At 39.4% G+C, this 10,676-nt stretch overlaps 2 protein-coding genes across 2 annotated transcripts; both read right to left on the reverse strand.

The window, feature by feature from the left end:
• Positions 1–2,424: 2,424 nt before the first annotated feature.
• LOC145490618 (uncharacterized) lies at positions 2,425–5,541 on the reverse strand. Its single transcript, XM_081469704.1, has 5 exons — positions 5,505–5,541; positions 4,734–4,844; positions 4,446–4,628; positions 3,653–3,862; positions 2,425–3,116 (listed from the first exon to the last, which is right to left on the reverse strand). Exons 1-5 carry the CDS (start codon positions 5,539–5,541, stop codon positions 2,563–2,565), a joined length of 1,095 nt encoding a protein of 364 aa, XP_081325830.1. The 3' UTR covers positions 2,425–2,562.
• Positions 5,542–8,902: 3,361 nt separating this feature from the next.
• On the reverse strand, positions 8,903–10,335 carry LOC145490891 (uncharacterized). Its single transcript, XM_081470010.1, has 2 exons — positions 10,305–10,335; positions 8,903–9,453 (listed from the first exon to the last, which is right to left on the reverse strand). Exons 1-2 carry the CDS (start codon positions 10,318–10,320, stop codon positions 8,903–8,905), a joined length of 567 nt encoding a protein of 188 aa, XP_081326136.1. The 5' UTR covers positions 10,321–10,335.
• Positions 10,336–10,676: the final 341 nt, after the last annotated feature.

Below are 10,676 nucleotides of genomic sequence, written 5' to 3' on the forward strand. Positions count from 1 at the left end.
TTACTGTAACTGCGGCGGCCTCATGGTCAGCGCTCTCGTCTCCGGATCGAGCGGTCCGGGTTTGAACCCTGGCCGGGGACATTGCGTTGTGTTCTTGGGCAAGACACTTTACTCTCAAAGTGCCTCTCTCCACCCAGGTGTATAAAAAGGGCACCGGCGAACTTAATGCTGGAGATAACTCTGCGATGGACTAGCATACTATCCAGGGGGGAGTAGAAGTACTAAAAGTCGCCTCATGCTAAAGAAACCAGGGAACACTCCGGCCTGATCCCCGGGAGGGGACACCCATATTAAAAGGAGGGGTTGCCCGCCGAAAATTTTGAAAAGTACTTCTAAGAGGTACCAAGATCCTGCTTTGTGGGCGTGGCTTGAAATTTTTTTCCACCCCTCAGAGGTACCAATTCTCAAACAGCAATTAATCTCCTGTCATATTTTTTCGGCTCCATAACCCAAAATGCGCAGCAAAAGCTCCCGCTGTGGACCCCGCTGTGGACCTTTGCGGGTTGAACATCCTAGGAGGTACCAAAACCGCTTTTCTGACCCCAAAAAGGTGCGACAAGTACCCCCTCTAATATGGAAGTCTCTCCGGACCTGATGGGCCACTTGGCTCGTATTTTTTATAGTAGTGTAAGCGCATTGAGTTTTTTTAAATGCGCCCAAAAAACTTTATTATTATTGTTATTGTTATTAATATTATTATTATTATGGAAGACTTTACCTTTACTTACGACTAAAAATACCACGTCGTTTAGTAAATCGCAAGCATAGATTATTTTATCTTTAAAGTTTTTGTTAATAACAGCGACATTAACAGCAGCAACAACAATTAACAACAGCAACAAAAACATACACTTTGTTGCCATTGGTGGGGGGCATTGGTATTGGAGTAATATTTTCATATTGTAATAAATATTTGGATTGATATTACGTTAGTAATAGTTATAATCATCGAGCTGAGTGACAAAAACTAATATTTACAGGTACGAATTAGATAACGTGTAATAAAAGCTGAATAAGACAGAGAGGAGAGCAAACGTTAAAAGTCTATCTAAGCTGTCATTTAATATAAAGAGAAACGAATAAATACTAAAAGGTACCAAATGAAAACCCGTAGAGTGCAACAACAAGATGACTGTAGTGTGTTTAGCTTGACGTTACTATTTTAAGCGTTGTAAAGGTTAGGTTAATCCACCAGTCTACATGTTTCGAACGTTTAAAGCTGCCAATTTAATAAAGCAAATGTTGAGTTTTCCACAGTTTGTTTTATCGAATCTCAAAAAAGAAAGTTGACTTGAAAGCAAGCCAAGTGTTGCGCTATGACTTGATATGACCTGTTTGAAAAAGAGAAGTAAAAGACGAGCTACAGGAGACCACTATGACATGGTTACACAATTAACCAGAGCATTGAAAAGTGGAACAAGGTAATGTCACACCACGTCTTGCATCGAGAGCAGGCGCTAAGCAACAAATATAAACAAGTAAAGTCTGGGACCGGTTCGTTAAATCCACATGCGGTTTATTCTCTTAAATGGGCATGGATCTCCACATTTTTCGATAAATAGTTTTCTCTCCTATTTTCAAGAGATATAACAAAAACGAACAAGAACCAAGTTTAAGAAGTTTACGAGTTTGAATCAATTATCTTAATAGACCCACTCGAAAAATTAAGGCAAAGGAAGCGGCGTTTTACAGCACGTTTAAGAACTTAATTAACAGATTTTGCAGCCACATCCAGGGAGATCATTTTTCGGGCTTAAGATAGTTTTTTTGGACAATTTTTCGTTCTAACGAATTCAGCGACCCTCCATTTACACGTACGACTCAACCTAACCTTGGTGAGAGTTTATAATTACAGCTGAGCACCCACGACTTGCATATATCATCTAAAATAAGTGAAATTGTGGTAAGTTACCAGACTAGCTGGTTTGAGGAAACCGAGTTTTAGAATAGACCAATTTCGATATATTAAAATTCAGCCTAAAACAATGGACCTCAGTACGAGGCTCTGGGGAATAACTACAGAGTTTGTGTGGTTTATTCCCCAGGGCCTCGTGCTGAGGTCTATTGTGTTAGGCTGAATTTTAATATATCGAAATTGGTCCATTAGAGGCCCATTTCTGAAATGAGTACTGTTGCCATGGTAACGGGTATGTCTCCATAATTACTCTTAACATGGTAACGGGTATGTCTCCATAATTACTCTTAACATATTGTCTGAAGATATCTTTTCATAATTGTGTAAAAGTTACTACGTTATCAGTAGCTGAAATCTTTGATATATTTTGAAGTTACCTTGTAAAAGTGTGAAACGCTATATAAATCTTACGTATTTGCGAAATTCTTTGTCTCACTCTAAAATTCTCTAAACTACAGCTTGAATTCCTAACTCATGTAACTGGGCGAAGGTTTCCAAATTGTGTGACAGGTCCATGTCTCCCACAGAGACAGATTGTTCCTGAACAGAAAACATATTTACTGAAAATCCCCTTAACAGGCACACTATTTGAACCCGAGTTTGTGCGAATGGAGATCAAGAATCTTTGTCCATCAAGTATTCAGTAGTTAACGAACATAAATCTTCCAGAAGTCTCCAGATGATACTGAATTCGAATTTCCTAGGTCATCACATTCCCATCTGTCCCAGCCTGATTCCGGATTAGTGGCCCAATGGAAGTTAGGGGAAACAAATGCTGGGTACTTGTACAACTCACGCATTCCTTCATGTCCCCATTTATCAACGTTATAAACGCCGCCATCTTTTCCCCATTCTGTACAATGATTTGCGGTAACTGAGTTGTCTCCAGGCAGTGTTGCAAATGATCCACAGGCGTCGGGCATGGCATCCGTCTGACGGCTGAAGTACTTGACTACAGCTTCACCAGCATCGTCAGCGAGCGTGGCCACGTGGAATGTACGATGTTCAGCTTGTTTGCTGCAATGGAATCTCAGTTGCGTGAAAGACAAATGAGATCTTAGCACATTTAAGGCGCTAGTCGCTAGCAGCATGTTGTTGTTGTTATAACGGCTGACGCCACGGTATGATGTCTCAATGCCCAAAGTAGAGGGAGTAGATGATGTGCCGTCAATCACAATGTTATAGATCAGAAGCCAGCCTCCTGAAATACACAATATTTTAAATATCAGAAAACAACAACTGCTTGTCTTAACAAAGGTAACAGTGTCTAATTTCGCCAAGGTACGGATCATTTTTTGTCACGCGGAAGCAAGGGAATAGGAGAACTTTCCATTGAAAGCTTAAGGACGATTGCACATTGCCACTTTTTGGCCTTGGCATTTGCAGTTTGACGTCACTTAGGACGTTTTTGCGTAAAACTAGTTTCCTGGGACTTCCTGTTGTGTTCATCCAGGACAAATATTAGCATGAGAATGAATTTGAGCAACGCCGAAAAAAAGACTGATGTCCTTCAGAAATCTCCGACGTTCCGCTTAAATGTCTGTACGGGAGGTTTGTATTCCAAGTGGTGTTGGCATAGTCTTCCGTCTTATGTCAAAAGATTCAAAGCCTTCTATAAAATTGAATAATTACGTAAACTGTGGGCATAACAAAACTCAAAATGTCAAATCTACTTTCGAATGCTTCTCGCACTATTCATTTCAGAGACTGACCAACAAAGAATGATATATCACTTACCGCCATCAGTCGTCATGTCACAGTACACTGATAAAGGGTTGCCATTGTTCTCGGGGTCGATCCAGTACCCCCCGTCTCCCCTGGAGTGTCCAGAATCTAGGATGTCCTTACATGAGTGACCAGGCTGGTCGGAAAACCAACCTCGATTAGCTGTAACTGAAAAGTGCTGTTCATAGTAAAGAGATCCTTTGATTGTTCTCTCACACGAGGCTTAGTTGTTTTTCATACAGAATACAGTATTGTCCGTTAATATATGGCCATAATAATAGCGCAAGAACCGCAAATTGCGGTCATGATGATGCTGAGAGTTCTCCCTTGTAGTTAAGGTTATCCCACCACTTCCGCTTCCCCCCCCCCCTCCCCCAACCCCTACAGCCCCATAACAATGCATAGAAAATCAGGAACGTTTTAATTCAATTCAACCAAAAATTCTGGAACTTTCGAAATGGGAGCAAATGTAAAGAATTTACCCAGAAAGTTGTTGAATTTCGAAATGCGAACTGCAATCTGGAACTTCCTGAAATTCCGAGAGGAAAATCAAATGGAAATGAAATTCCCGGTAAGAAATTTTCGAAACTTTGGGTTTACCTCGGGAGGTTGTATCCTTTTTCGGAAGTTCCGGGAAATGTTGTTCTGTTACGCAGGAAATTTCTGGAATTCAAACCAGAATGTTTGGTCGAATTGAAAGCCCTACAAGTCGACCACTTTCGGAAATTGCAAAGTTTATATAATTAGCACGCGCGATTTGGGCAGATTATGCTTGGGCAAGTTAAAAAAAAAATGATTTACTTACCTTTTTCATAGTAAGTGAATCCCTTGATTGGCTTCAGGTCCTTTGGTTTCATCCGTCGTGTTTGGTCGTTCATTTCACAGGTTTTATTGCCAAGGTGGCCGTCGGATGGCAAGTTGTATGACCGACATTTCACGTTCCTTGAACATCGCATACCACATTCGAACTCATCACTTGTCGAAGTTTCTACGACGTGACCAACAAACCTGAAATCTGAAGGTGGCGTATGTCATTCTAAATGGAACTTAAAAAATGTTCACTGGACTTCTGTTGAAGACAAAAACGACCCACCTTTGCGAATTTCAAAGAATTGATTCACGTTTGATTCCACGGCGAGGGGAAGAAGTATCGTCACAAACATTACAGCCTGACCTAATCCTGCCGACATTTTCATGTACACTCCTGGTAACAAAATAAAAAGTTGAAATTTGTAACCTAAGTATGCGTTGTTTTTTAATTGTTTACTAGCTCAGAATCAAATGTCAACAATTCTTGTCAATAAAAGCTTTTCAAAATCGAGATACATTCATTTACTAATTGTTACGATGTTGTAAGTCTTAAAGCAACTCAATTTATAGTTTATGTCTAATGCAACTTCTAATCTCGATAGTTCGGGAGTATTTAGAAGAATGAAGAAACGCTTCATTTTTTGATAGCTAATAACTACTGAGAAGGTATTTCATTCTTAAGGTGTGCTGTCATTTGAAAACTGACTCAATAGCGTGCAACATGAAAGACGACCAGAAACAAGAATATGACTAAAATTTAGCGACTTGTTCAACTTATGACAACATACATAACAAGGGGGGTTGAATTTCCAGTTTACCACACATTTCTTTACAGTCTTCACGGACTGCATGGTGTTCCTATATGGAACACCTCTGCCTGTACATCGCATTATCGAAAGTGTCTCTAAAAATTGACATACCGTAGTCCGCGTATTTTGATAGCGCTTTATATTTCTCAAAATTCAACATTAAGTAAAAAATTCACATGTCATAAATCTTGATTATAGCGTTTCTAACTATCGTTAGATGCAATAAATAAAAGAAAAAACCTTACCATTTCTCTCGTTGAAAAGTTTAACCTTTCCGCCCATTTTGAGATCGGCGATATTCTAATGGATGTTTTGTTTTAAAAACTTAATCATGTTCAAGTCCGTTGCGTGCTTTCGTCCATGAAAATTTGGAGAACAAATTCTTAGTTAGCAACAAACAATAAAGTGCGAATAGTAAACAAATTGACTTTTTTGTTGGCCATCATTTCCGCCCCAAAATTAGCTTACCGGGTGCTATGTAGAGTAAATCTCACGCAGCTGTTTACTAACAAAGCTAAGGCATTTTTAAGTATAGTTATTTAGAGATACGCGCGAAGACGTGATTTTGGGGTGTGCGAAAGCAAATCTATTTTGTGGTCGGTTGATAATGCGATCAAGAAAACTGTAGCCCTAAAAATTACTGAGCCATAAACGACTGGGCCATGCCCGCTTGTAATTCACAACTCTCTAGCAACGTTTCCTGTTTTCTAAATGCAAAGCAATCTCTTTATTAGCGTCGTGCTCCATATGTCCTTTTGTAAAGAAATTCTCAAAACATCAGTCTTCGACAATTAATTAGTATATTTCAAGAAAACATTCCATTTGTGGTTTTGTTTATTTGTAATATAATAGAGTTGAAAAACAGTTGTCTTGTAACTTCATAGTACGTTCGGCTTATCTCGATCAGCTATTTAAAAAAAAAACTATAGAAAAATAATAAATGCTAGTTTAAGGTATATTTGAAATATTGAAATCTCTCGAGCTTCTGGGTCTGTAAAGCCTCTAACGGAGATTAGTCGGTGATAAACTGTAGTTTCGTGACTACCAACTGGGATTTTTGACAGCAGTTTTAATTTTTAATTTCAAAATATTTGTTTGTTGATGTATAGTTTCCATGACCACAACTTGCGCAGCAGTGAGTCTCGCGACACTTATATCATAAATTTAGCACCTTGCATACGTCTGACATTCTATAAAGGAGAAAAAAGAGCTCAAATACTGAACGAAGGATTTTATGACTCTCTTCTCCATGATTGCCTCTTAATTACTGTTTCGTGTTTCTTCTTTCCAGTTTAAGACCAAAAAAGGTAATTTTCTGCCTTATGAACAAAAACAAGACCTTTGAAGATTGCAAACTGTTTAAACCTACTAGTTTACACAGCATCTCTTTATTAGACATGCAGAAAGCCGCTCTTGTACCTATAACTGTGAAAACGCAGAACATGTATTAGGTAAACTTCAAAATGGACTGAAATCAGCATTTTTTCTTTTTTTTCTTTTTGACCCAGAGTGAACTATCACTTCATAGGCGTTCTGTTCCAAAGAAAAGTTCCATAGGCTTTGTAAATTAAAGCTGTAGGGATTAGTGTCGGAAAAAAATGGATTAAGCCTCTCAAGGACCTTAAAGAAACCAATATTGGTGCCCTCAAGCTTCAGTTGACTCCTAAACGATTCCAGTAAAAAACATTGAGTTACATAAAGTCATGTCGGCTTTATCTTTTGTAGCGACCAACTGATAAGGTCAAACACAAGCCTAGTTTATAGCTTCGTATATATTGACAAGAAATGGCGAAGCGTGTGAGAGTCAGTCCCCCATATAAGACTTCTTCCCAAGGCAATCGATCCCTTTTCAGTGAATAGATTATTCGCGGCTCAAGAAATCCCAGGGGACTCTAGGAATAGCCGATCCTGTGACGAATGTTACACAGTACGTGGAAAGCCCACGCCACTCAGTTCCACGTATTTTTATCCGCCGATAAAGCATGCACGTAACGCGCATGGTAACATTATCCCCAGACGAACAGGATTCTGTATCCAAAAATGACTTGACAGGATCAGATTACCTTGAGAATATGGTCTATATGGGGGATTCATCCTACCTTAATACGTTAAACGCGTGTTAACATTAGTGCAAATGAGCTTTTTCGAATTCCTAATCGCTCGAAACGTTAGCTTTTCTCTAATTTACTTAAGCGATTTATTTACCTTTATCGAATTCAAGTTGATGATCCAGGAACGTAAAGCGAGCTTTGTTCAAATCAGTCTAGAGAAGCGTCAGCGTCAATTGTTTATAACATCGAATTGTGTGAGTTGGGTAATAGTCGTACGAAGTAAACATTAACTACCACACACCCACACTCGGCAGTTGTTGCCCTGCTAGATGTAACCCCAAGGGGAACTCCTATGTCGAAAGGTCGGAGATCCTGGTGGGAAAATTTGGATGAAAGCCCTGAAGGAGACCAATCTGAGCGTGAGGCAAGCTTTATTTGACCCCTTAAAGATATCACTTAAAACGGCAAGCAAAGCGTTTCTTTATTACATCGATTGACTCTAAAAGTAGACAGCGAAAAGTAGTGGCGCTTTGTCCTAAATATCCTAAGTGAGATTTACAACCCTAAGCGAGACGACTAGCATGTCCTACTGTTTCCTATAGGAGTACCCACCCCAGGATCATAGCGACTTTCGTTCTGCTCCAGGTGTCTGATAAGTTCTAGTAATAAAAATCCAAAACGAATATTCAAACTATAATTACAAATTACCTCAAATTACCCCAGTTTAAACTGCAATCTAAGCTATAACAAATCATGAATCCGATTAGCTATCAACAAGCCCGATTTTACCGTAAATAGAACACTATACGCGTCATACTTGTAATTGGACAGTGTGATTGGACAGTGTAATTGGACAGTTTAAATCTAGTATCCTATCCTATCCTACCCCAATTGGACAGTGTAACTGGACAATACGCGTCATTTTCTTTGCACTCTGTCTTGGACAGATGTTCTTGAATAGATTCCTTTCCCTGTGTATCTTGGTCAAAACACTCTGAACTGTTAAAATTTTAGATTTCATCAAGACGTTGGTCATCACATTTTGTTATTGCTTTGATTTATTGGTAAAACGACTTCATGTTGTCCAATCCTGTATGTTATTATAGTCGTGATTAAACTATACGGACTACTGTTACGTAATCGTCCGGCTTTGGTAATCACTCCTATGATTACAGACCGAATAAGACACCACCCAGTTCTATTATCTTTATGAATCTTACGACACCCGGTCCAATTATCAGTACGACTGTCCAAAGTAATTTGCATCTGATTTCTTTTATAACACTTAAAAACCTCGCACTTTTCACCACTTTGTCGTGCAATCAGAAGTAAAACCAAAACCAATGGGGACTCATTTGAACACGTTTTCTCGCCCTTCACATCCCTTACAGTTATTTGCTTCCAGCATTGAATGACACTGCATTAACCATGCCCTTTCTGATGGGCTAGATTTATTACCCCTGTTTTGGTTTAACTATTCTCAATAGAAAACGGCTCTTATTGACTTCAGTTTTAGACATGAGTTTGCAGCTACGTCTACGTAAAATTTATTTTGGATTGAAATTCTCAGAAACATCCAAACTACTTATTGATTAACGGACATAAATATTCCAGAAGTCTCCAGATGAAAGAGTAGAGCCATCTACAAAATCATCACATTCCCATCTGTGCGGATGTGGAAGTGCGCTCCAGTGATATAAGTGTGAAATAAATGCTGGATATCTATACAACTCAGGCACTATATCGTGTCCCCATTTATCAACTTTATATAAACCACTGGATGTATTTAAACCCCAGTTGGCACAATCCCCTGCAAGAAATGAGTTGTCTCCACTCAGTCTTACAAATGATCCACAGGCGTAGGGCTTAGCATCGGTCTGACGGCTGAAGTACTGGACTACAGCTTTACCAGTGCTGTTAGTGACCGTGGTAACATGGAACGTACGTCCAAGTCGTTTACTGCAGTGGAATCTCAGCTGAGTGAAGGACAAGTGTGTTCTCAGCTCTTTCAAGGCGATAGTCGCTAGGACCATGTTGTTGTTCTTATAATGGTTGATACCGCGGTATGATGTCTCAATACTCAAGGTAGTGGGAGGAGATGAGGTGCCGTCAATCACAATGTTGTAGATCAGAAGCCAGCCTCCTGAAATACATAATATTTAGAATATCAGAAAAACATGAAAAGATAAGAACCCAACCACCTGAAATGACCATTTTAACATCCTGTTATTTCGCTATTATGTGGGAATACTGAGTAATGGGAATAATAAGAAGACAATCTTCTATTTCGTGGTGTTGCTTAGTTTACCACCCATATGCAAGAACCTGGGTCTGGCATGGGGAACTGTACAATAAGCATACGGGGACCATTGATGCTCCTTATGGCTTAGAAATTGTCGTAGGTTAAAAAATGCAAATGCCAATAATTTTTTTGACTTAAAAAAGGACATTTTTGTCAGCTTCTGGACTCACTGACTGGCATAAAGCAAGACATCGGGTACCCTTTAGATATTTCTTTCTAAGTTACCACATTTTGATCCCCTACAGAGACGTTCTCTGTGCTTGTCACATAATCTTGCAAGTCACAAGAACGTCTGCGTCGCAGGCCAATCGCCTTTCCTGGAAAGTCTCTTGGCTATGGACAGTGCTGCGCCTGTATCTTGTAAGAATTAAAACCCATTTTAACCTATCCTATGAAATTGAAGAGGAAAGGTGAGCTTTACAAGGGGTCGCCAGTATGATATCATCTCGCTATCTAACTCAACCTCGGTTATCTCGAAAATGGTTTCACTTGGGGAGGTTGGGGTTTGAGATAGCAAATGAGAAAAAAGCATATCCAGCGGAATATTATTTGAGATAGTGAGAAATTCGAATTAACCAAGTTTGAGCTCGGTTTCAACTGTTTGTGAAAACTCTGCCATCTGGAACCACTTTTTCGTTTTCATTCCAGATATTGATCCAATTCATCGTTTAAATAACAGTCAATTCTCCTACCTCCATCGGTTGTCATGTCACAGTACACTGATAAAGGGTTTCCGTTGTTCTCGGGGTCGATCCAGTACTCTCCGTTTCCTTTAGAGTTTCCAGAGCCCCGAATGCTCTTACATGAATGACCAGGCTGTTGAAAATACCAACCGGGTACTAAAGCTGTACAAGAAAAATCATTATTTCCATGTGGCGTTATGTTATCACATTGCAATGTTATCTTTTAAAACAAAGAACCTCATAATGGATGGTAAACGCCGCGTAGATTGGGAAGGACTAGGGATCCTCTCGTGACGAACTTGAACAATTTTGTTAAACATCATATTTAATATACGCAGCCCGGACGAGTTAGGTAGACTAAAGTTTGCATACGAACAAATT

Source organism: Orbicella franksi, chromosome 6 (assembly GCF_964199315.1).
Source record: "Orbicella franksi chromosome 6, jaOrbFran1.1, whole genome shotgun sequence".
Classification (NCBI taxonomy): domain Eukaryota; kingdom Metazoa; phylum Cnidaria; class Anthozoa; order Scleractinia; family Merulinidae; genus Orbicella; species Orbicella franksi.

What these genes read in the sequence shown, in the direction of transcription:
- LOC145490618 (XM_081469704.1), bottom strand. Translation starts at nt 5,541, where the DNA reads ATGGGCGGAAAGGTTAAACTTTTCAACGAGAGAAATG. An exon ending in ACTTTTCAACGAGAGAAATG is followed by an intron (nt 4,845 to 5,504) that starts GTAAGGTTTTTT and finishes TTTTGTTACCAG; the next exon opens with GAGTGTACATGAAAATGTCG. An exon ending in ATTCTTTGAAATTCGCAAAG is followed by an intron (nt 4,629 to 4,733) that starts GTGGGTCGTTTT and finishes GTCACGTCGTAG; the next exon opens with AAACTTCGACAAGTGATGAG.